Source organism: Lynx rufus, unplaced genomic scaffold, assembly GCF_022079265.1.
Source record: "Lynx rufus isolate CCGP_SWC_20201006 ecotype Redwood Valley unplaced genomic scaffold, mLynRuf1.p SCAF_2, whole genome shotgun sequence".
Lineage (NCBI taxonomy): Eukaryota > Metazoa > Chordata > Mammalia > Carnivora > Felidae > Lynx > Lynx rufus.
Window position 1 is genome coordinate 64,198,234 of NW_025814834.1, and position 27,492 is coordinate 64,225,725.

Sequence of the window (27,492 nt, forward strand, 5' to 3'; positions counted from 1 at the left end):
CCATATCAACGCGAAGCCATTTATTAGGGTTCAAACTAAATACTACCTCTCCAAATTTTCTTCAATTTCCTCAATTAGATCCCCTTTCCCTGCTCAGAAGGAATCCTATACTTCTGTCATATACCACCAAGTATAAGTATATACAGAGGAATCTTAACTCCTCTGACATATTACAAGATTCTTGAAGGCAGGAACCATGGGTTCCCTCTCCTATCTGCTACTATGTCTTGGTCTAGTAGATGCTTAATAAATGTTAGTTAGCTACATTGAATTAAATTCCTATGCTACGGATGATCTTAGGGAAGAGAAGAACAATACTCATTAGTTCAGGGACTCAGACCGTCTTGCTAACTTCTTTTTCAATGATGCTTAGAATAATCCCAGTGAAAGGGTAGGTGCTCAATAGATACTGAATAAAAGAATGAACAAATGAACAGAGAGCAGTATTTTCCAGGGGTAATAGACAGAAGCTCTTGAAAGAGCCATGAATGGAATGCCCTTTAAATAAGAGCTTTTGATCCTCAACTGCCTTGTGCCCACATTTCCACTCAGCAACATACAGAAACTGCTTATATGCAAGCTATAGGATTATCAGAAACCACTGAGTTTTTTTTTAATTGAGTAGGACTTACATATCATAAAGTGCAAAAGTCTAAGTACACAGAAATTCAATATATGTTTACATATGTGCACACCTATGTTACCATCACCTGACCAAGATCTAGAAGAGTTCCAGCACTCCAGCAGGCTCCCTTGCCCAGGCCCTCATCCCTGTAAAACTACCTCTATCACTATAGATTAATTTAGCCTGAAGAAAGTTATTTTATCCTTTCCATTCATGAATTCCTCAAGGACAAAATGGCCTTCTTCTATGTTCTTTGAATAGTCATTCCAAGGTAAATGACACCACCACACTTTTGGTCAAAAAATCCTAAACAATAACAGCAGTAGCCTTTAGCAAGCAGGCCTATTATCATGTGCGTTAATAAAGGAGAAGCGCACCAAACGAAAACAAAACACTAAACCATTTGTCCCACCTTACAGAAAACTGTAGTTGACCCAGTATTCAGATGCTCTCTGAACCAGTTTTATGGAGCCACATGCAGAGCTGTAATCAGAGCATGAGCTAGTCAGATAGGGAGGCCCGCTGCTCTGCTCCACATCAGATACTTGTCCTAAGTACCTCCTCCCCCACCATCACATCACACAGACAAGACTGGGTCTTTCCTGAAGAGACAGAACACCAGTTTTACAAGCAGAAGTAGAACATCTCATTATTTCTTCCCAAAAGCTATCATTTTTAAGCAATGAACATCTGGTTTGTTTCATTATTGTTGATGAGGAAAATGCTTCTTATGATGACCATTGTTTGTGAAAGCTATTAGCTCTCAGATTTTATTAAGACAAACCTTAGTGAGAATAATGCTTTTCTTGTTGAATTCAGTAATGGATTTTTTTTTTTTTTTTAATGTCAGATACGATTCAGCTAATGCAGAGTGAATGTGCAGGTACAGATTTTGATACATGGATCAATATTTCATATCAAATTACCTGAACTCTTCTGAGAGTGACTAGTTTTCTATTCCCCATGGAAACAGGAGAGGAATACTAATGCAATCCAGTTTTCAGGCACTGCCCTAAGCCAGAGGAAGTGGTGCTAGCTTTGTTACAGCATATAAATGAGGACCAATGTTTTTCACAGTCAAGCTCAGCCCTAAACTTTTGAGAAGTGTAAATCTATGCCTTTAGGGCACTGTCTAATAATGAACATTTTACTCATGTAAATGAGTGTTATTTTAGTAGCCTCTAAAACAGAAGTTCGCTTTTTCTTTATTTTTAGACCTTCTACAAGGTTGATATTTTATTAAGTGACCTGAAAAAACTAAGATTCACGGTTTGATCAAACCACAAACCAAATCCACAAACCCTTGTATAAATAATTACACAAGAGCAAGTATCACTCAGGGATACCTGCCACTTGTACTTCAGAATCGACACAAACATTTTGTCCTCCTACAACAAAAGTCCATTTCAGCTTTGTGAACTCCTCCAAGTCCTGAAGTCCTTCTACCTCACCGCCTGCAGGATGCCGTTGGTGTGAGATGTCATTCCTTCAAGACAAAGCCCGAACACAAAGCAAAGACAACCTGGGTAAAGGCTTCTCAGTGCTCTTTAGAGAAAATTATACACACTCCAAATTAAATTCCTGCATCTCATTAAATAAAAAAAAACTTATAAGCTGTAACCCCAGTGCTGATGAAATGGCTTTATTATCTGAACGTTTTAATTTTTCCTAGGTAGTGAACAATTTCACCTACTGCACATTCCCTAAACTAGAGCATATTGAGTTGTTCCAACCAGCTTCTTACTGTGAATAGTGTATTTATGGTTTGCTAGTCACAATGTAGAAAGTAAATATGTATCACAGAAGGGGAGAAAAAATTGTATTGCATAATTACATTGGTTTGTGTAAAAAGGGGCATCTGTACCAGTCTGAAAATTAGCAGACAATTTATGTTGAGATTCAAAAATACTAAGAATGAAGCAAACCACAGATTTTCAGCTTTGCAAGCAGATAAATAAAGCAAGAATGGTGCTTAATGTGGGCCTTTTGTATACAATCACTAAACTTAATTCTGTCATCTTAACGGTCACTAAGCTTAACTCTGTAGACTAAATAAATATAGTCACAGGACAGACCTTTGCTTTTTCTTAAGTGGTCAGTCCTTATCAGTCCAGTAGATCCACAGAGTCCCTAGTGAAGCCTGGATACAAGTAGGCCACAATGTCAATAACATCTGCATTTAAATTCCAGCCCTCCCACTGACTAGCTCTGTAACCTTGGGCAAATTACTGATCCCTAGTTAGCCTTGGTTTCTTTATCTATGAGGATGAGAAGGTACACAGTACAATGCAAGAGAAACAAACTCTGAGTGATCAATACAATGCCTGGCCCACACTGAGTACTTAATGCAGTAAAGCTATCATGACTTTGGTTGCTATGTGATTATTTTCAGTGATTCCAATTTTTATCCTGGCTATGTACTAAGCCAAGAGTTTTTCCAAGTCACTGGAACCCACACCAAAACGGGTGGGACTTTCATTATGGGAGTTTTCTTAAAGTGCTAAATGGAAGTGGGGATTCTACTATGGAAACAGAGCCTGAATCTCATCAGAATCCCACCGGAGACTAAAAAAGCTTCTTCAAAAGTCAATATTATGTCATTCTGGGGCATCTGGATCAAGATGATCATGGAAAATAAGCCCCTGGGAGAAAATTAAGGGACTGGGGCAGCGAGAACCAGGCAAACACGGACGGTGGGGTTTTGTTTTGTTTTTTTAATGAAATTTCTTTATCTCTTTGTCATTTAAGTAGAATTCCACTTTTTAAAAAAATTTTCTCCTTTTTAAAAGTTACAACTACAAGCTCTTTCAAACCCAAGTATACCTAAGTTACATGCAGTCATTTCCATTCAAATGCCCACATCTCAGGGTTCATATTTTTAACAGAAAAGAAAGTAGTTAATTTATCTGCAGTTCTACCTTTCTAAAAGGAATCTTCATTTTGGGGGCACCTGGGTGGCTCAGCCGGTTGAGCATCTGACTCCGGCTCAGGTCATGATCTCAGGGTTTGTGGGTTCGAGCCCTGCATCAGGCTCTGCGCTGACAGCTCAGAGACTGGAGCCTACTTCGGATTCTGTGTCTCCCTCTCTCTCTACCCCTCCACGCTCGTTCTCTTTCTCTCTCTCTCTCAAAAGTGAATAAACATCAAAACAAATAAAAATTTAAAAAAAGGAACCTTCATTTTTACCTATTACCTTTCATTTATCTAATATAAATGTTAATTTTTTCATGTACAGTTCTACTAAACATTTTATTAGGACTATAAATAATATGGTTACTTTAAAGTTATTACTTATTTATTTATTTTGAGGGGGGAGGGGCAGAGAGAGAAGGAGAGAGAAAATCCCAAGCAGGCTCCGCACTGTCATCACGGAGTCCAACACGGGGCTCAAACTCACAACCGTGAGATCATGACCTGAGCTGAAACCAGGAGTCAGATGCTTAACCAGCCACCCCAGGAGCCCCATTTATTTTTAAATGGTTCCATGATATTTTATCATTTTGATAACAATAATTTAAACAATCATATTAATATTAGACATTAAGATTGCTTTAAGTTCTGTTTGGATTTGCTGTAATTTGCATTGCATATAGTGTGCATATGTACATTCACACATATTTTTTAAGCTGTAATAAATAACCACAGACATATATTTTTTGCTCCTGTGTAATTCCTTGCTCAAGATTAATTCACAGGAGTTGAACTGCCGAGTGACGGTATGTGAACATACTTACGGTTATTATTCCACGTCACCACTCTGCTTTCTAAGTAGGTTGTACCAGCTTGCCAGAATTACTGGCTATTTCAAATTCTTCTCTGAATTTTGGTGTACAAGTTTTTTAAACGTTCTGTTAGTCCATGTTACTGATTTTAGAGATATAGCAATTAAATCCCAGAGAGAGTAAGTAACTTCTTAAGGCTGCAAAACTGATTAATGGCAGAATTCAACCTCAAACCCAGGTCTTGTGACTACTTCTTCAGGGCCCTTCGTGTACCACATTATCCTCAGGTTTTCACCAGCCTCAGAACATCCTCCTCAGATAGAATGCCAGACCCAAGTCAACAGAGAAGGGCAAATGCCGGGTACAAGGGAAATCAGAAAATATTCAAGAGGGTACATGCAGGTAAAAGGGAAAAAGGAAGAACAAAAAGAAACGTGGAAGGACAATGTCCCAAGGCCATTCCAGATATTTCCATTCCAGAAAATGCATTTACCCATTTGTAAGCATCAAAGCATAGCCACAACAGGGATCTTAACCTGGCTAGGAGGGGGCCGCAACTTTGTAAGTTTCATGTCAAGTTTAGGAGAGCTAAGCACTCACAGCCCCCAACAGAGCCCACCTCTCTCAACCAGTAATAATTAGTGTTCTCGCTTACATTTTTAAAATACTTTATAGCTTCCACAGCACTCCTACACAAAAGCTGAGGAAGTCAGAGCAACCATCATTCTCTCATTTTACAGATGAGAAAAATGAGGTTTCAGAGAGCAAAGGTGCCATTAAGCAATGATTGGCAGGTTCAAACTACCAACTCCATCTTGACTTCTCACCTAATGTTCTCTCACAGTGATGTAACTTTTACTTCTTAATGAGGTGAATTTGCTAATTAAACATACTTGAGTTGCTAGATTTTTGAAACTTGTTTTCCAAGTCTCGATATTGTTGTTTTAACTGATTTAGAAATTCTAAAGACGGCAAGGCTGGCTTCTATTCTTGCCACAGCAAGTCAATTCATCCTTTTGAAATTATTTCTTCGTTCTGAAATGAGAAATTTGAGATGGTTGATCTTTAAGGTCTATTCTCAATGCTCATATTCTATGTCATCTGCAATTCTTACAAAATTACTTGATGGGGTCATTAGGTAAAAGTTAAAACTTACGTAAAACTCTAAATGTCAAATCTCCTTCAACAAGGAACATAACTCCAAGCAATTTCAAAATTTTTTAAATGACACAAAAAATTTTAAATGGACACATATTCTACTGGGCCAGACAAATATTATTTTCCCTGTCAATACAGGCAAAATGATGACAATTTTGCTCTTTCAATTTCAGAAGGATTCCAAGCTAACCAATAAGCAAAAGAGTATACCTTGAAGCATGATACCACCCTGAACACCTAGTGGCCTTGTTGAACTTTGAAAAGTACATCAAATGGGGCCAACCGGGTGGCTCAGTTGGTTAAGGGCTCAACTTCAGCTCAGGTCATGATTTCATGGTTTGTGAGTTTGAGCCCTGTGTTGGGCTCTGTGCTGTCAGCTCAGAGCCTGGAGCCTGCTTTGGATTCTCTCTCTGTCTCTCTCTCTCTGCCCCTCCCCTGCTCACGCTCTGTCTCTCTGCCTGTCTCTCTCTCCCTCACTCTCTCTCAAAAATAAATAAAACATTAAAAGAAATTTTACAAAAAGAAAAAAAAAAGTACACCAAATAAATAATGGAACTATGAATAATGAAAAATAATGAAACAAATGAATAATGAACTATGCCTTCATTCTGAGCAGATTGAGACAGTCTAAGGGAATTGGCAAAGTGCTTATTTGGCCAAGATACTACTTTTCAGTGATGCCTTTTCACCCTCTAGTTAGTCATGAAGCCAACAGAGTACATGGCAACTTGCATAGTGTTTAAATGTAATAAAATAAATGACAGCAAGTCATGAGAGTACATCATAGATTGCAGCACCACGGGAAGGCTGGGCTAGTTATTCAGATACTATCTCTCAGCTTCAGAGCTGTGACTCTGCAAACACCAATTCAGCTGGCTCTCAGGAGCTGGTGCCTTGTGGAGTCGAGCCTCTCAGAAGCACTAGAAGGAGGCGGGAAGACTGCAACAGGAAGATGGGATGTGCTCTTTTGTGTTTTGCTTCCTGTTCTTGCCGTCACTTCTCCACCACTACCCCCACACCCCCAGCAACACATCTTCACACTAGCAGTGGAAGTTCATCCTGGCGGCAACAGCAGCTTGCCGTCTGCAGTCTTTCCTCATTCCCAGAACCAGCCTCACTGTGGTCCCTCAGAGACTCCAGCTGGTCAACGTTCCCCTCTTGGAGGTCTTGTCAAGGTCCATGTCTCTTCCTTCAAGCTTCTACTCCACCCTCTTCTATGAACCCCTGGTCTTCAGAGAGGTAGCTTCTTCCTACCATTAATATCTTCACGATACCTCATGTGCACTGCTCATGTACAGAGAGTGCCAGTCCTTGAAATGTTTGTTACTCTTTCACCAGAATGTAAATTAACTACATCACTAAACACACTGTCTACTTCAGCTGACTTTTTCTTCATAGATAGACTTTCTCAAAGAAGAAGCAGGGAGTTGATTTACATTCAGGTCAAGTTTCTTATCTCATTGCAGACTGGTAGCAAACAGCCAGCAGATCAATTACTTGGAGTAACACAAGTTAACACCAGTCTTAGCGGTTCCCCCAGTTAGTGATTCTTCATATTATAGTCATTCCTAAAATAACTCCTGTGGTTTCTGTCTCATAATGGGACCTTCACTGACACAGAAGTTAGGTATTGGTATATTTGAGTAGCTTCTATTTTAATTATATACATGTATATGTACAAAATGGATATAAAATGTACCATATGATTAAAACTTGGATATACATTAGCCTAACATGTAGATTATAAGAAAAACTATTTACCTAAATCCCAGTTGCATACATCTCTACACTGGCCTTTCTGTAACACTATTATTGTTAAAAGATAATCAAAGAAACTCAAAGAAAAATATTCAAAGCACTCCACCCAATACAAACTTCCATCTACAAAGGAGAAGAAAAGGTAACAGTAAGTGAGAGATAGCTTACTCTATTTAAGGCTTGAATGTGGTTTCTTTCAGGACTTAGGAAAATGTGTTAATTTGTATGAATGAGTACATTGTGTGGTAGAATTTCAGAGCACCTGAACTAATTCTGAGTTTTCTTTTAAAAAGTACTTGTCTCTGGGGCACCTGGGTGGCTCAGCCAGTTAAGTGTCCAACTCTTGTTTTCTGTTCAGGTCATAATCTCACGGTAGTGGGATGGAGCCCCACGTTGGGCTCTGCACTGGGCATGGAGCCTGCTTAGGACTCTCTCTCTCCCCCTCTCCCTCTGCCCCTATTCCCTGCTCATGCTCTCACTTTCTCTCCCTCTCTCAAATAAATAAATAAATAAAAATAAAAATAAGTAAAAAATTTAAAAAGTACTTGTCTCTGCCAATCATATTTATGGGTAAAGCACTTGTGTCTGGTAATTACAGGAGCAGAGTATTGAGACAGGCTTATCTTTCAACTATTTAAATATTTCCTACTAACTTAGCTATAACTTTACCTAATAGTTCACTAACCTGTCTGTAATGCCTTCCAGAGACTGCTTCATGATCAGAGTTAGTGCTATCTATAAAGGGGGTTCTAAGCTGGGAAAGCAGAAAACATATAACATATGCATACCTGAGCATTATCACATCACTATAAAACATGAGGCTCATTCTTTTATTTGTCATCACAAAACTACAGAAAACATTTTGTTGATTTCATAGAAACGAACACACACACAGTTTATGGGGTGTCTAGAAATTTTAAAATACAGGCCAATGATTTCACTATTTATTACAGAACTATTGACATGTGATCGAATACTTTATTGCCCAAACTGGGTCATTTTGAGTTCAAGGGGGAGGTAACTGCCTAGGATCCTAAGATAGCTTGTATGGTCACCCAACTCATGCAAGAAGTCATCCTGTATATTGCTCCAAAGATACATTTACGTATCAACTGCAAGAATTATGACATAATGTCATAGATGATACTGATAATGAGAATATCATTCCAAGTTTGCTTAAAACCCTAGGGTACCACACTACCACTGTGTGCTTAATCAGAGGCTTTATTTCTGTTAAATCCTCAAATATCTGGAGATGTAATTATTTGGCAGGTGTGATATGATGGCTTTTGTTGAAGGAACTAAAACTCATCATTTTAATTTCTAATTCTTGACTTTCTTTGAAGAAAAGCTTCTTGCTAGTTGGAGTAAGAACATGGCTTTCCAGTTTTCTGACTTTAAAAGTAGGGTATAATTTGAAACCACAGTCTTATTTGTCTAGCGCATCAGGATAAGGCCCCTGTGGTAGAACTAGGAGGTTTGTATCTCAGGCAAAGAAGTCAGGGCACACAAGGCCCAGGGGCATATGAGCCCAGGGTGCCAGCACTTACCAACTTGCTTCAGGTTCATTTGACCCAAAGGTAGAAGAAAACCGGATAGTGCCAAGCTGTTCAGCATTTTTCTAACAGCCCAAGTAAGAATCAACATTTTTTAAAAAAAATTTTAATGTTTATTTATTTTTGAGAGAGAGAAAGAGAGACAGAGTGTGAGTAGGGGAGAGGCAGAGAGAGAGGGAGACACAGAATGTGAAGCAGGCTCCAGGCTCTGAGCTGTCAGCACAGAGCCTGATGCGGGGCTCAAACTCATGGACTGCAAGATCATGACCTGAGCTGAAGTCAGATGCTTAACCAACTGAGCCACCCAGGCACCCCAAGAATCAACATTTTTAATGCATAGAGTAAGAAGCAGCTATGACTTCTCACCTCCTAAAATTTGTCCACTGCCCTGCTATTTTGTTTAAAACACTCAGAGTGTTGTGAAAATATGAATTATCTTGTTTTGGTTATTTCTGATGCTGACAATATAGATTTTTCCTCTTGTGTTAGATGACCAAATACACTGTCTATTCCAAAAAAGTTACTAGAAAATATATTTTAAATATCCATTAGGGTAAGTATTTAAAGTTCTATAAATAGAAACAATGACTGCATGAGGTTAAGTTTGCTAACTTAACCAAAGAAGGAAGTCATCTGGAAATCATGCTGTAAGATAGGACATGCAAGTTAGTGGGGAAAGTACTAGATTAAGAGACAGCTGTGCATGTTTCATTTCAGGTTCAACTTTTAATAAACTAACTGTGTGACCTCTGAAATGCTCCCTACCCTCTCAGGATTTCTGATTCCCCAGCTGTGAAGTAAGAGGGTTGGAAAAGATGGCTTATGAAGTCCTCCACAGCGGGTTCGGACACATGGATTCCATATACACATTTCTATCACACATTAGAACTATTAAAGTACAGACTCAACCAAAACCAAGAGCTTCTTAGAGGAAGAAACCCCAAATGCAAATATTTTACAAGAAGAGCAACATCTAGTTCTCTTCTCATTTTTTTATCACTAGAGGCAGGCTGATAGGGAACTGGGGTAGTTCAAGGAAAAGCAACTTCTAAGCAAACATTCCATTGACAAGCTCTCTTACTGCCTTCTCCACAGCCAGGGAGGGCTGGGGGATACAAGCTATTCTTGTTCCCTTCAGTCTGTTTGGGGACTGAGAGAAGCAGAGCTAAGTGTCAAAATGTTTCCTGTTCTGATGACAGATGGCCAGGCTTGCTGTAGATAGGCTAAAAGAGATCATATCCCCACAGATGTAGGGAAAAGGGCACAGAAGTACTCCCAGCTCTCACCATCTTTCCCTGTTTACCGTCAAAGTCCTTCGCCCCCAGAACCCAACATGAATTCCAAACCTTGACCTCAGTTAGCAACTTGACATTCCCATGAAACACAACTTTCCCTTGTCAACTGAAATTCCATCCATAGCTGTTTCCTCTTCCAAGGTAGTGAGTTGTGAGCACAGGAGCCCTAAATCATTCCTTCCATTTTCTCTCTACACAAGTAAATTTGAAAACCAGAACAGCAGAGTTCCAAAATAGCCACTTCCACCTCGTTTCTGTACCCCAGTTGAGAATTGGTTCATACTCAAACAGGCTACAGACTGTGGCTCATCGTTCTAAATGTATTCAAATGGCCTCTTGGCCATTAAGTGAAAGTAGTATAGCCTCATTAAGTGAAACGTAAGTATAGTTACTAAAGGAAAAGACAACAAGTAAAAAGAATAATCCCTCTAGGAAAATATGATATTGTGAAACAACTAACGATTTATAATATAATTTGCCACAGGCAGACACTAACTGATAACTCAGACTTTGAAACTAAAAACACATTTGCAAATTTTCACATCAATATTTACATGAAAATTTACTAGTAAGACATGACACTTGGCACAAGGCCCACTTTGGAAAAAATTCTCTACTAAGTAAAGATACCATTGATGTTGCTTTAAAGCGTAATACTATATATTTTTTAAAAATAATTTCCAACCTTCTGCAACACCAGCGTTGTTAACACATGCGTGATTAAGAGAAGCTAAATCTTCATGAGACTTGAATTTAATCAGCCTAACATGTTAGTAGTGCCATTCAGGATTGAAATAGCCAGGAAAAAGGCTATGGCAGACTGGAAGAATTATTTCCATAGATAAAGATGCCTCACTTTATGCAGGAATCGCAAAAGAGCAGCAGGGGAAACACAATCTACAAAAGGAACTCAATTTTCCACCAGCAGCTGGTGTTGCCTTGTTAATAGCGATGCAAGACACTAAAACATAATTTCTGCTGGTGAAGATTATAGTGATAACTCACATTTTAACAACTGATTTTTTTTTCAAGCTGTGTGACATGGAAACTCTTAACTTCTTTCAAAGCATCAAATGGATTTTATAAGGCTCCTAGTGCCCATAAGTAATAAGTAACCAACTACAGTGGTCAGAGGACTTGCAACATCTTTCAATGGCAAAATAAATTATTTTCAAAGATACTTTTGTTATCTATCTAAAAAATATTTACTACAGAAATAAGTCAAAGAAAAATGCACAAATTCTTAGGAAACCTGTTATGATTGTTTAAAATATCATTACTGTCACACATAAAAAAATGAGATATAGGCTTACAGTTACATAAGAATTATATAAAGTAACTTGGTAGATCCTACCTTTTTCAGGAACCGGACTCCATAGATAAATACATAAAGGTGAAATGAAAATCTCCACCTGTAGAAGTTTAAAGAAACATTCTATGACATTCAGTTTATATATTTCACAGCACAGTATTGATGCATGTGAATGAAAAAAGTCCCTTAAATTTGCGCCCCCCCACACACACCCACCACTCCAACCAGGGATTAAGCTTAATGGGTAACTTCAGTGTTAGCTGAACACATATAGTCAGGTGCATGGCTTATTGCAAAATCTTAAATATTAATAATTCATAAAAAATTTTCTTCCACTCAGTTACTGTCTTTACCCATTTGTTCATCTTTTCTTTCTCAACTTACGAATTTCCTCTTGTAAATCACTCATGAAGGGATATACTTCAACAATATAAAAGTACATAAGATTGTTATGAATTCCTTGCCTAATTCAGATATTAAGTAAATAACTGGACTTAACTGAAGTTCATACTTTTTTTAAAAATAAAAACCTTAGTGTTTTTAAATCAGGTAAGATTCTTTTCATCTTTTAACAAATACTTATGGATACCTTTGTGGTGTCGCTAAAGGAAGCCATTTGGAATCTAAATCATCTGATATACAACTCTTAATGGCAACATTATACCACTCCAAACTGTACATCTAGCTGTTAATCAGACTTTCACTTTTTTTAGTGAGCAAAAAAAATGTTTTTGGTTCTCTTTCAATTTTAAATGATTCAATGTTTTTCTTAAAATGTGAGACTTCATGTAGGCAGCGGTAATGTTTACAGGGGTAAAAGCTGAAGAAGCCCTATTTTTTACCCTATACAAAAATGAACCACACTTAGGTGTAAGACCTAAATTTGAAAGGTAAAACTATAAAGCTAAGAGAGGAAATTGATGAAAGATATCTTTGCAATTTGGGGATAGACAAAAACTTCTAAGTAAGATCTTCAAAACCTCTCCTGAAGAAGAAAAGTAATGCATTTGCTAACAAAATTACAGATTCTGTGATGTGCTCTTCAAAGATAATAAACAGACAAATAGATTAGGAGGTGTTTTTTTAAATGGCAAAACTTATTGGACAAAATTATTGGGACAATGGAAAGCACCAAATATGAATCTTAAACATTAGTGTTATATAAATGTTAAATTTATTGAGTGGGGGAATTCTATTATGGTCTACATAGGAGAATGTCCTTGTTTTGTGATTTACACTGAAATGCTTAATGGTGAGTAACTGAAATTTTAAAAATATATACATAAAATTTTCTCGAAATATAAAGACTTTATACAAATTATATATTATATGTATATATGGTTACTACAAAAAAAAACCAAAAAACCTCTTACCCTAGTACCCCAATTCCCAATTTTATTTCTTGTATTTTTTGAGTGTGAATAGCTATGCCTTTAAAAGCTGGCTAAATTTCACTAAAGAGCATTCCTGAGGTTATGTTGTTAGTAGTACCGTGGATTTCAAGTTATAAATGAACACAAATGACAAGATGAGAAAGGGACTAGTCAACTTCAATCTGCCAGCAGGCAGAAGATTGCTTTACGTGTTTTCAAGCTATGTAAATTTTTCAAATAAGATAAAAAACAGCAGGGGAGAGGGAGAGGTGATTTTAGGCGATGATTCAAATTTTAGACAAAATATTCTGGAAAAAACAACAGCTTCTTCAGGTAAGAGGAAAAGAATAATGGTAGGGGGCCTCCGAGAGCTGAGATGAGACTCAACAGCAGACACAAGTGTCCCCCAGAGTTTCACTCCCAGACTGACTGGTCAAACATTCTGGAATTCAAATCAGAGGTAACATTTAGAGAAGAGCTTTGAACTTTAGGGTTGAAAATCTTCAACTCATAATTCATAAAACCTGACTTCAGGAAGGAACAACAAAAACTGATGGTAGCAGTGTAAGAATTCAACAAAAACCTCCAAACAATATAGAAAATTGGTGAGTCGCAAGCCTCATACAAAAAAGCCTTCTTGTAAGTAAAGGTGGTTCATTTGATGCAGCATCAAAGTCAAGGACTTCATTTTAACCACACCTCCATTATTGGTTTTTGGTGGTTGTGGATGAAGTGTCTGTATGTTTCTTTCTGTCTGGATGTATAAATTCTAGATCAGAAGTGAAGACCAGGAATGGCTTCAAGGCCGTGTAACTTGTGCAGTCACCATCGGGTCCCATGATTGGTTTAATGTTCTGCTGTCAGTATCTTGAAATTCTTAATAATTGTTGAACAAGGGAGCCCATGTTTTGTTTTGCACTGGGCACTGGAAATTATGTAGCTGCTTCTGTTTAGGACACACCAAATCTCCTAACTTTGGGCAAATCTATTATTGAGGGGGTTTATATTATACTGTTTTGGTATTATGGCCCAAGGAGTTGGTGGCATAAGTAATCTCCACTTTTCTCTAGTCCCTTCCACTCCCAATATGTTAAACCAACCTACTTCATGCATATGCAGGTCACTTTTCCGGCCCTGAAGGCAACTGAATTTGCAACTCCCAGGTTAAATGATTTATAACAGCTGTTTCAGCTCTAAAACTCTTCTGTGAGCAGGCAGTGATCAGGCAATTTTTATGTGTAATAAAAACTTTATGGAAGTCATTGGAATTCTTATAATCACTTATTGTACCTACATTTTATTTCCTCACTGAAATGACCCAGTTTTCATAACACACAGGTTCTAATACAGGACATCGATGCCTCTATCATTTGAATAACAACTTGTGATGAATATTTACAAGGCAGAGTTTATTCCCACAAAATATCTGCAGGAAGCAAAATTTTCAAGCATTCTGCCACACGCATAACTTTCTTATTTGTGTAGTTTCATATAAGTTACAGTTTTAAATGGTGCCTAGCTACTGTCTCCTGATATCTAGCCCCCTCCAACCTCCCACTAAAATACCTGTAAAACGAGAGGTAAAATAAAGGTGCAATGCAGCCACAAAAAAGAAAGATATAACCTTCAACCTATTGCAAGAATCAGAGAATTTTGCAGCAAAAAAACAATAAAATTATATTTTAGAAACATAATTCAAAGCAGAGCGAAACAAGTTAGGAGTCTTGAAGGAAGTAGGAAAATCTGTGTGTAGCTCCCTTTCTCCGTTTTCTACCATTTCGGATACAAATGCCACCATCTGTATCAGTCAGAAACTGTATCAGTCAGAAAATGACTACTCTTGGGGCGCCTGGGTGGCGCAGTCGGTTAAGCGTCCGACTTCAGCCAGGTCACGATCTCGCGGTCCGGGAGTTCGAGCCCCGCGTCAGGCTCTGGGCTGATGGCTCAGAGCCTGGAGCCTGTTTCCCTCTGTGTCTCCCTCTCTCTCTGCCCCTCCCCCGTTCATGTTCTGTCTCTCTCTGTCCCAAAAATAAAAATAAAACATTGAAAAAAAAAAAAAAAGACTACTCTTGGTCATGAATGAGGCTTTTTGAGGCAGGAAGAGAGTCTGTCCCACCCCCATCAGTGAGTGACTGCTATTTCAAAAGGTAAGTGGGGGAAAAAAGGAAATACTTAGCACCCTGTGGTTTCAGATGCAGAAAAGCAGATTTAGAGACAAGATGATCTATAGTGGTATTGTATTCTGGGGGCTAGAGTAACTAATCCATACAGAGAGTACAGAGAACAAGGCATTGGCAATTGAAGCTTTATATGAGACTCTTCTGGCCCACTGTAATGAGCCAGGGCCTGCAAACATCAGTGGCTACAAGGTCTGAGATCTACAAGAGGTCATTTACTAGCAAACAAGAGGACAGAGGGTGGAGCCCAGGGAAATCTATGCACCCGCTCTGTGAGTGGGTCTAGATAGATTGCCAAATTCAGGAATGAAAATAAGAGCTAAATGTCAACATGGGTCTACCAAGAAGTAGTGCATAAATATGGAAAGAAAAATGGGCACCTGGGTGGCTCAGTCAGTTAAGCGTCTGACTTCGGCTCAGGTCATGATTTCATGGTTCGTGAGTTCGAACCCTGTGTCGGGCTCTGTGCTGACAGCTCAGAGCCTGGAGCCTGCTTCAGATTCTGTCTCTGTCTCTCTGGCTCCCCCCTACTTGCTCTCTGTCTCTCTCTCTCAAATATAAAACTAAAAAAAAATTTTTTTAAATATGGAAAGAAAAGAACATACTAAAGATTCAAAGAAGACCTGTCTCCTAAAAATGACTCCCTGGAGGAACCAGATGTAATTTTTAGAAAAGTATTTGGCATTGTTAATATGATACAAGAAGATATATCCCTTAAAGACAAAAGTAGAAAGCCATAAATCAATAAAGGACTACTGGGTAAGATAAAAGGAGATTCTAAGTGAAATAAAGAAGAAGAAATAAAGAGAGATTCTAAAAATAAAGTGACAGAATATTATCCACATGGGGGGAGAGAAAAAAATGTAGATGTGTACTATGTAAAACTGAATCATTGATGTAGAAGACAAACACCCCCATATGGCCAGAGAAAAGAACCAGTAGATGAAAGAAGACTCGAGATCTGAAGGACCAGAAAAATCAAGTCTAATTATAGTTGTTTCTGAGAAAACACAACTGAAGAACTGAAGTAGAATAATCAGACAGTAAAAAAAACAGAATCTGAACTGGAAAAAAAAAAAAGAGGACTAAATTGTGTTCCACATGATATCAATTCAAAGCCACATTCTGACAAAAGTTTTGAATCCTAGGGTTAAAACAAAAACAAAACAAAACAAAAACAAAAAACTTCAGTACCAGGCATAAAAGCAAAAACAAGTCAACACAAAAATCAAATGAAAGTAAATCACCATCAAAGAAGCAAGGTCCAGTTGGTCTTAAATTTCCCTTTTGTGTTTCTTTTCTCTACACATTTTTTAATGTTTATTTATTTTTCAGAGAGAGCGAGCATGGGGGAAGGGCAGATAGAAAGAGGTTGACAGAGGATCCCAAGCGAGCTCTTAGCTGAAGACTTCGGTGCTGACGCAAGCCCACCCTATACGATACTTGAACTCACAACCGTGAGATCATGACTTGCGCCAAAGTCCACGCTTAACTGACCGAGCCACCCTGGTGCCCCTGCCCTCTGTATTTCTAACCTACAGAAGAAAGGGAAGATTCAGTCAGCGATAGCCAGCATCAGCCAAAGTGCCTTTCACTTGTGAAGGAATAGGAAAAGCAGCACATATTCAAAGGCTCTGAAAACACTTTAGTTACTAATCTTTACTAAAGAATCACTTAGGTTAATTCCAACATCAAGATACAAATACAAATTTAAAAAGCCGAATATCAGAATAAAAGGACTATGGTTAGCAACATAAATAACTGCCCTCAATTTCACTGCCAAATTAAATGCTATTGCTCTTAAGAGACAATGCAATTAATATAAAATATTCAATAATAACCAGGGGATAAATCCTTAGATTTTATTAATAAAAGCAGGAGTTTGGAGAAGGAAGCATTAAACTTATTCTTACCGAGAAATTTCAAAAGAGACTGTTGTTATGGTAATAAAAAATACAGTTAAAGAAGGTTTGTTTAAAAAACAAAAAAACTTAAAGCCTGGTTAAGGATGGTAAATTGAATACATAAATTTACCTCTGTGCTTTTTATGAATGTAGCACTAAACAGGCAGAAGAGGAATTTTTGTTAAGTATCAATTCCCAAGGACACAGAAAAGAGTGGTGAGAACAAGCATCCCATTCTAGAGTCTAGAAAGCAGATGGTAAGTGTGAGCCTGGTTAGCAGAACCGACAGCTCTCTCCTCAGCTGTCAGTGGAGGGTGCTCGGAAAGAGTCCAGGTGAGGAAACGACTCTGCAAGGTAGCAATCTCTATTGGGAACAACAGTCTAGGGATTAGCTTGCCCAAGGCCACACTGCTGCTAAGTGGCAAAACCAGAGCACCAACCTAGCTCAGCACTGACTCTAAAGTCCCCTCTCAAATTCCAGAGGATCAGAGTGCACTTCTTTTGCCTCGAGAAGTGAATGTGTTCCACTACATTTGTTTGGACATAGAAACCTTTTATATCCATCAAACCCGAAAATTAGAATGGAAAGCTAGTAAAAACCACCACCCACTGAATCTAGTTTATTGTCCTTATACAACAAGGCTGAAAAGGCTCTTTGTTGAAATCAAGACTAATAAAATGTGCCATAAAGGCAGGGAATCAGAGCGTTGACATCTTGTGTCTTGCTGCCAGGTGTCACAAATGGCACCCAAATCCTCATCTATAGGAGGAAGAAGCAGGGAAAACATCCAGAACAGCCCCCAGAGCTCAACTCAGCACACCATCCTAGACAGAGCAAGGCAGGCATATGGGGCCATTTTGCTTACAGTTATAGAGTACTTCCTCTACTCCAGGAGCTGTTCTAAGCACTTCACAAATAGAAAGTCATTTAGTGAAGCAATTCCAAACAACTATGTAGGTACTATTATCATCACCCCGCCCCATTCCCTATTCCCTTTTTTTAGATGAGGAAACAAGTACAGGGGGGTTTACTAAATTGCTGAAGGTCACATAGCTAATAAGGGAGAGCGTCAAGACGAGAAACCAGGCTGGTTGGTTCCAGTGTTCCAGTTCTCAACATTAGGCTATGCTACCTCTTCCTGACTGAACACTCCTGAAAACTGAAGACAATGTATTCAGCTAAAATGGTGTTTTTAACCATGGGGACATTAACGGACACCATGTAATAAGAACAGTTTTTGTCCTGATGAAAGGAAATCGACTGCTTGCAAAACTGGAGATAGGGAAGGACTCCACTGGTGTTTTTTGTTTGTTTGTTTGTATCATCAATACCAGGGTAGCTACAGTAATAGGGAGCTTGTCAGGGAAAGTCAACAGCAATTACCCAGGGGCCATTCGCCATCTTAGCCAATCATCCTCTCTACCTGCTGAATGAAATACTATTCCTCCTTCAGGATTTAGGTCAAACGCTAGTGAGTCTATGAATCCACCCTTTCTGAATGTTGCAGCACTGAAGGCACTGTGTCTGGTGGTGTGTTCTTTACCTCTTTACCTTATCTTTGATTACAGCCACAAACTTCTGACTTGCTTGTGAGTTCCAAGTAGGTAAAGCTGAGTCTTATTTATCTCTGTATTTCTGACAGCAAACATAGTGGTTTGCAAAGAATGGCTCCTAAACTGACACCTGAATTTTTATTAAAGTTACAGGTACTCCCTTTATTTATTTACTTTTAAGTTTATTTTAACCAAAATATACCACAATCAAATAATGTTAACTATTTCTAGGAACTTTGCAAAAAATATAAATAAGAAAGGGGGAAGACATGCCAAATACTGCTAATGCAATTTTTTAAATGACCAACATAGTAGGAATTTGGAATCAAAGAGAGTCAACTCTGGAATAGTTGCAAATTATGAAAAAATATTGTTACTGAGTGCCGAACTAGGATACAGAGCACACAAAATTAGCATACAGCTCCTCCAATTATGAAATGGAATTCATTATTTTTGAGAAATTTCTCATTTTAGCTGTTCCATCATCTAAACAGACACAAAAAACGATTAACTCATTTCTCATCAAATATATAAAGAGAAGTGAAGTAGGGCTTGTATCTTTTCTTCCATAAAATTTAAGATTCATTATAAATCATGCCCCTATATCTTGCAAATCATTACACATGAAGTAAAATTATGATAAGTGAACAGAATATATAGAAATAAATTAGTATATTGGGGCACCTGGGTGGCTCAGTCGGTTAAGTGCCCGACTTCAGCTCAGGTCATGATCTCGTGGTTCTTGAATTTGAGCCCTGTGTCAGGGTCTGTGCTGACAGCTCAGAGCCTGGAGCCTGCTTCGGATTCTGTGTCTCCCTTTCTCTTTGCCCCTCCTCTGTTCACACTGTCTCTCTCAAAAATAAACAAACATTAAAAAAAATTAAAAAATAAAGAAATAAATCAGTATAGACTTTATTATATTTATACTTTAAAATACATAAACCCCTCCTTTTACATCAAAACACAAAGTAGATTAAATTCCTGTTTTTCTACTAAAAACTCAGAGCTGATGACTTTCCTAATATACGAACAAAGCTACAACACAAACATGTTCAGATTTTATCACTTCTCCAGGCAAGTACAATTGGACTTCTAGAGCCCTTCAAAGGGGGTTCTGCATTGTATGTGACATATTCACTTCCACAAAGTTTTGAAGTGAAGTAATTGTGGTTTCAAGCTTAACAGCAAGTCTTCCTTACAAAGTGAATAGCATTTCTACTTACTAGGTTTTCTTCAAGGATCACCTATTTATTTTTATCAAACAACTACAGACGGCATTTCTTGTGCACTTACTGTATGCCTGGTACCATCATTAAGAGTTCATACAGAGTTCATCATTAAGAGTTCATATGCACTAACTCATTTACATTTTATGAGAACCATATGGGGCAGATGCTTCTATCACTTCTGTCTTACAGATAAGGAGAGGGGATTAAAAGGTAACTTGCCTAAAAACACAGCGAGTGGTGAACTCGCGAGTTCACAGTTAGCGAATGGTGAATCCAGGCGGACTGATTCCAGAGACCATGCTTCTCACTACTAAATACTACCTCCTTCCTTTAACACAAATATTAAAATAAAATACGTTTTATTGTGAGTAACTTTCCTCCACAGCTCACTCTCTCTCATCACATTAACACAAAATCAGTGGAATTACTCTGACAGCTGCCACCTCCATGTTAGCTCCTTTTCTACGCAAAGTCAAGAGGGCAAATAAGACTTTACCTGTTGTCTCTTCCTTTCTCTGCATAATGTAGGGCACATGCTCAAAGTGAAATGACTTAGCCAGAATCCTACTTAGTCAGTGTTGTGAATGCATGCTGCTTACCCTAGTGGAAAACAGCTCACCGAAGGCAAGCATTTGGCCTAACGGGTGTTTCATTATCTGTGTGCACAAATCAGAGGTTTCCATCCCCCATTTTTTATTTCCTCAAACCTGGGGTTGTTCTTAACAAGTAGGTAGGGACCCCCAGGAGTCCATTCACACCCTTATTCTATAGATGAGAACACTGGGTCCAGACAATTGTGTAACTCCCCTACATTCTCAGGTAACTTGATGAAAGAAAATAGGTTTCCCCATAATTCACACTCGATCTCCTTCATTTACGTATGTGTCTTGTGGCGCTGTGGCCATAAAGCCAAGACTGGAAATGGATGACCACACCATAAGTTTCACAAAATACTCAGCAGATACCTGATATACAGACTATTCTGTGAGGAGGCAGACTAATGTTCATTGGCGTACAGATATGGAATTTCACAAATTAAACCAACACCTCAATTTTTTACAAAGCCACAGATTTCAGAATTCTGTTTGTTTGGGTGACTGGTTGGTTGGCTGGATTTTTGATTTATAGAACAAAATAACCTTCGATTAAGCTGCATTAGGTCTAAAAGCCATTAGGCATTACTGAATCATGGGTTTTTTTTTAACGTTTACTTATTTTTGAGAGACACGAATCATGTTTATTTATTTTATTTTTTTTAACGTTTGTTTATTTTTGAGAGACAGAGACACAAAATCCAAAGCAGGCTCCAGGCTCTGGACCATCCAGAACATCTTAGAGCTAAGAGATAATGAGCCTCTGAGTTCATTTATAGCCATCTTCCTGATTGTTTCCATAGAAGTAGCAAGGGGCAGAGTGAGAAGGAGACACAGAATCTGAAGCAGGCTCAAGGCTCCAACCTGTCAGCACAGAGCCCGATGTGGGGCTCAAACCCATGAAGCGTGAGATCATGACCTGAGCTGAAGTCAGCACTTAACCAACTGAGCCACCCAGGTGCCCCGTGGCATCACTGAATCATGTTAATGATGCAGACACATATTTCTCTCTTGCTCCATAGGTTTTTAGCTCAAGTGCCTTTCTCCAGTGATTGGTTTTCCTATCTTCAAGCTCAGTATCTTGGCGTGAGTAAGGGATAGACCTAAGTGTTAGTTAATGGATAGGTTTCATCTGAGAACATTTTTTAAACAGATGTAACATGATATTTTGGTTAGTATTATCTTTTCATGTTGTTACTGGGATACTCACTTTATTACTTGGGTATAATAGAGATGTTCGTCAACTAGGGAGAAAGGTAAATTGGCTAGTTTGGAAAACATGGATCTTAAAGAATGAAATAAAGGTGAGGTGAAAATTGTCATTTTTTGGAAACTCTGAGACACGATCTAAATTCCCAGAATAGCTTTCAAACTTTCATTAGTTTAGGAGTCCAAAGAAATACCCTAGTTAGGAAAAAAAATGTTACTCATCCCAGGAACTGATTACACAGACTTGGGTTTAGCCTCAAAGCAAACCTTTCCTGAAATTATTTCTACTTCTATCAATAATTTACTCCGGAACTCCAAATGGTTCTCATTTGTTGAAGGCAGAGCTGATTCTGTTTGAGAAGCAACAGGTATCAGTGTAAAGTCAGCGAGGCTGGATGTAAGTCAAACCTATTCACTTTTCATTCTCAGGTCAAATGTGAGCTTAATTTGAGCAGAACACTCTTCACTAAATCACTTGTTCAAAAAGTAAATTGAGCACTATATAAAGCTTAGTGATTTGCAAAATAATGCTATATTTCTCATGAATATGTATATTTATAAACATATGCATATGTACACATATATATGTGCCATAAAAAAAAGAAGGAAATAGAAACAACAAATTCAGGACAGAAATTACCTCTGGAGGGTGGAGAACAGAGAAGGGGTATACAGGGAGATTCAGCTGCTTCTGTAATATTTTAATCGTTTAAAACAGGATTGTAGAGAGTTGAGTGGGTTCTTGTTATATTAGTCCCTGTGTTGTAAAATATTTCATTATACCCACAAACGTATGGCCAACTAATCTTTGACAAAGCAGGAAAGAATATCCAATGGAATAAAGACAGTCTCTTCAGCAAGTGGTGCTCGGAAAACTGGACAGGGACATGCAGAAGAATGAACCTGGACCACTTTCTTATACCATACACAAAAATAAACTCAAAATGGATGAAAGACCTAAATGTAAGACAGGAAGCCATCAAAATCCTCGAGGAGAAAGCAGACAAAAACCTCTTTGATCTTGGCCGCAGCAACTTCTTACTCAACACGTCTCTGGAGACAAGGGAAACAAAAGCAAAAATGAACTACTGGGACCTCATCAAAATAAAAAGCTTCTGTACAGCGAAGGAAACAATCAGCAAAACTAAAAGGCAACCGACAGAATGGGACAAGATATTTGCAAATGACATATCAGATAAAGGGTTAGTATCCAAAATCTATAAAGAACTTATCAAACTCAACACCCAAAAAACAAATAATCCAGTGAAGAAATGGGCAAAAGACATGAATAGACACTTCTCCAAAGAAGACATCCAGATGGGCAACCGACACATGAAAAAATGCTCAACATCACTCATCATCAGGGAAATACAAATCAAAACCACAATGAGATATCACCTTACACCTGTCAGAATGGCTAACATTAACAACTCAGGCAACAACAGATGTTGGCGAGGATGCGAAGAAAGGATCTCTTTTGCATTGTTGGTGGCAAGCAAGCTGGTGCAGCCACTCTGGAAAACAGTATGGAGGTTCCTCAAAAAGCTAAAAATAGAACTACCCTATGACCCAGCAATTGCACTACTAGGCATTTATCCACAGGATACAGATGTGCTATTTTGAAGGGACACATGCACCCCCATGTTTATAGCAGCACTATCAACAATAGCCAAAGTATGCAAAGAGCCCAAATGTCCATTGATGGATGAATGGATAAAGAAAATTTGGTATATATATACAATGGAGTATTACTTGGCAATCAAAAAGAATGAAATCTTGCCATTTGTAACTATGTGGATGGAACTGGAGGATATTACGCTAAGTGAAACTAGTCAGAGAAAGACAAAAATCATATGACTTCACTCATATGAGAACTTTAAGAGACAAAACAGATGGACATAAGGGAAGGGAACCAAAAATAATATAAAACAGGGAGGGGGACAAAACAGAAGAGATTCATAAATATGGAGAACAAACTGAGTGTTACCGGAGGGGTTGTGGGAGGGGGGATGGGCTAAATGGGTAAGGGGCACTAAGGAATCTACTTCTGAAATCATTGTTGCACTATATGCTAACTAATTTGGATGTAAATTTTAAAAAAATAAAATAAAGGTGAAAAAATATTTCATTATAAAAAAAGATAGTGTGAATAAGAATTAGGCTCAATAAAAACATTAAATAGCTATGTATTTTCCTTCTGCCATGCCTGGAAACCATGAATGACCTGTTTTTACACCCTCACCCTAAGCATCCTTTTCACAGCATATAATGAACTGTACTCTTTTCCTGTCATTACATTTGCACTTTTAGGGCTAAGTTGCCATTGGATATAGTTCAGCTATCATATGCATTTTATACTTTGTTCTAATTCTACTGGGTTCAGTTTCTTAGATTTAACTACTTTGTGATTTTTTTCTTATGCTTTGTTCATAAGTTCTATTAGCAGTTAAATGATACTGATTCTTTCTCCAATTTTTTATAGGGGTCCATCCTCTTCTCTCCAGGTTTTCCTCTCCTGTCGAGCACCTAGACAGGCAGAATTCAGCATTGCTGGCATTTGTCCCTTCTTGTCAGCCTTTCCAACACCATTGTCAATCTCCTCCAATCTGCTCAAAACACATCTGCCAAAAATCCGTGTCTACAAATTACACGTATGTAAGGTCATTCTGCCTATAAAATACTTCTCATTACCCCTAGGAGTCCCCTGAATATAGACTCAACTTATAATTGTGAGCTTAAAGTCCACTGGTACTCAAATCTGAATGGCCATGATTGGCAGAAATCAAAAAAGATTTATAGGCATTTTCCAACTAACACTCGTCTAGGATAGGGATAAAAAAAGGAAAAAAACCAAGATTCTTCCCCCTGTTGCCAAAAATAAAGTCAGTCAATAGGACTTTGGAGCATGCACTTGCAAACGTCATGCTTCTTAAGAGTGTGACTGAGGCAAAACAGCCAAATGTTTGTTATCATCTGGAGTCAAACTAATGTTATGTGTTCCTTGAACGTCAAGTGCTTTCATAGTCTCCGTATGACTTTTTTTTCTTGTACGAAAGCAGCCTGAAGACAAAGGGCGATTTGTTCAGCACTGATGCTGTGATTGTATGGGAAAGGAAAACAGGGTCTAGTGGTACTTAAGTGTTCAAAACGTATGTACTTTTGGGTTTAAGGAAGACATGAATTTGACCTTCTCTACTGCCCCGTTTGGTGTCAGATTTCTGCCACAGGCTCTACTACACATCTCATAACTGGATGTGGGACTAAGCAGCAGACCTTTCTCAGGGATATCAGTCAAGCCCTTCACTTACCCCTAAATCCTGCCTACAATTCTAGTATAAAATGTCTTTGGCTTCCTCATCTGAAAATGGGGACTAAACTACCTACTCATTGGGGTTGTTAGAATTCAATGAGAAGCGGGGAAAAAGATTAGAAACAGAGAGAGATAGACAGGAATGAATCCCAGGTTGCTGACGAGGCTCATTCATAATTTATTTGCCCTGACACACCAGCCTCCCCATCCAAACATTTAAAATCATTATCTTATGTCCTGGATCTTTTTTTCTTTATTCTTTTTTTCTGCCCATGCCCACCCCACCTGTCATCCCGCAGTTCCTCCAACCATTCACTGCCACATTCTCCTCTTGGACTTTAAGCTGTCTGTGAAAAATATATTTGTACATGTAGATATAGATGTTTATGTATGTGTATGTGTATATACACATATACACATATACGCATGTATATTATGTATATGGATATATGGATATGTATATATACACACATGTCCATGTATGTGCATATGTATGTATGAATGAAAGTTAAATCCATGAGTGTCAAGGCCCTTCCAATCAGAAAGAAATACAGATGTGTAGACTTCTGACCTATCATCTTCTGCTTCAGAGGAGGCTGTTCTTGCTCCTTCCTCTTAGAGAAAAAGACATAATCAGGCTAACAATCTGTCATCACTGAGGTTTCTCCACAAAAAGTCAGTCAAAATGCACTCCTGCATAGGAGAATGAGCTATTTCACAAAACTGAACCCAGTTACAACACACAGTGAAACTCTTGGTTGACTGGCTGACACCATGTGAGTTGCGTGCTGATTGAAAGAGTAGCAAGTGGGCCACACACCAGCTATATTCATCCAGCAACACGTCCTGTTTTAAGTAACTAGAGCCCTCTTTTCACTGTGAGCACAGTGATGCGGGGAGAAGGAATGTCCACTTTGAAGAAGCAACATAATCTCTAGTACCAGCTAGTACTACATAGTATTCTGCACTGACTGCAGAGCTATACTTAGAAACAAGAAACAACATGAGACAATGGCAGAAGTGAGAGACTGTCACTCAGGAAACACTATGATCATCCCCTGACCTCCTCAGGGTGATCCTGGACAAGCTCAAGTCTCTCTTCTGGGGAAGCAGGGAGATCTTGCTCAAGTCTCTCTGCCTCTTAAGCTTTGAGTCTAGGTCTTCTATTTTGATCCTACAGTAATTGATGAAACTGGCCATTCTGTTTTGCTTGAATCACTACTGCTCCACTCTTTCACTCTTTTCTCCCACCTCGCTGCCTCCCCGGCCTCCTTCACAGACTGCCCATGCTGATCTCTGACATCAGTGACACCCAGGGTTCCATCTTCAGCCTCCTTTTCACGCCATACACTCCCTTGAGCTGAACCCACCCACTTCCTATATGCTGTGCAGTCGCTGCATCTAACCAGCTTCATAACCCTGGACACGCCAAAGGTGTCCAAAGGCAGAAGATGCCACCAACACAGGCACCATGGACTCAAACTTCAAAGTCAAACATTTGTTATCCTTTTCCCAGAAATCTATCTGCTTCTGCCTTCCATCTCCATCAGGGACATTATTATCCTCTCAGTTTCCTATCCTTAATGCCTCCTCCTCTTTCAACCACTATATCCCATCAGTCATCAAATCTCATGGTTGGAAATATTCCTTTCATTTAGTTCCTTCACTCCATTGTGCCCCCACCCCCAGTGTCTGCCCCAGTCCAACACATCTAGTTTTCTTTCTCTCGGGGTGTAGGCTAGACTTCGCTGAGCTCCACAGACAGACATTTAAGCCAAGGTGTCGACTGATAAATTTAATCATGAGAAAGAGAACAGTCACACAATCCAGAATATTTGTTTTGGCATGAGTGGCAGTTTCTATTACTAAAGGCAATTTACACAGAGATCCAAAATATAATCAGCTGACCAACTGCAAAACACAGAAACAGAACAAGAGAAGTTGGTGATCTTAAAATGGCCTTAGGCACTTTCATCAAAAGCAAGGAGCCAACCCTCTTTTCCCCTAGTGCTTTAATACACTCAGCCAACCTGGATCTCAGAATTTCCTCTACCATTGGGAAACTGTAATGTCTCTGTGCCCCTGCCCTTTCCTTAGCTGAGTGAAGCCAATCAAATGTTGTCCTAGCCAAGCCTGGAATCACCTCTTTACGGTGACTAGACAAATCTCACTCTTGATCCAGGGTATGTTGACTCTATCTTTTTGTTTGTTTTCATCTTTTTTTTTTTTTTTTTAACCCTAGAGGAGAAAGCAAGCAACAACCTCTTTGACCTCAACCACAGCAATTTCTCTTCTTTTTTTTTTTTTAATGTTGATTTATTTTTGACAGAGACAGAGACAGAGCATGAGTTGGGGAGGGGCAGAGAGAGAGGGAGACACAGAATTGGAAGCAGGACCCAGGCTCTGAGCTGTCAGCACAGAGCCCGACGTGGGGCTCGAACTCACAGACCGCGAGATCATGACCTGAGCCGAAGTTGGACATTCAACCGACTGAGCCACCCAGGCATCCCTTATTTGTTTTCATCTTAACCCTAATTTTGGAAATGATGCATACATAGCTGTCTCCATATATTGCCTATAAATACTGTATCTCCCAGGTATTAGGGCTGCCTTTCATTTCATAAATAGCCCATTCACATTTATGCCTCAGTACCTTGTCTCATACCTTTCTCCTCTCCTGGGACTGCTTTTCCTCTTTGTACAACTCAACTTACCAT

At 38.8% G+C, this 27,492-nt stretch overlaps 1 protein-coding gene across 1 annotated transcript in view; it reads right to left on the reverse strand.

The window, feature by feature from the left end:
* Positions 1-27,492, reverse strand: part of CERS6 (ceramide synthase 6) — a 320,307-nt gene that overhangs the window by 128,819 nt on the left and 163,996 nt on the right. The window contains exon 4 of the mRNA XM_047084888.1: positions 11,469-11,526. Coding sequence (XP_046940844.1) covers positions 11,469-11,526 — 58 coding nt within the window. The remainder of the gene's footprint in view (positions 1-11,468; positions 11,527-27,492) is intronic.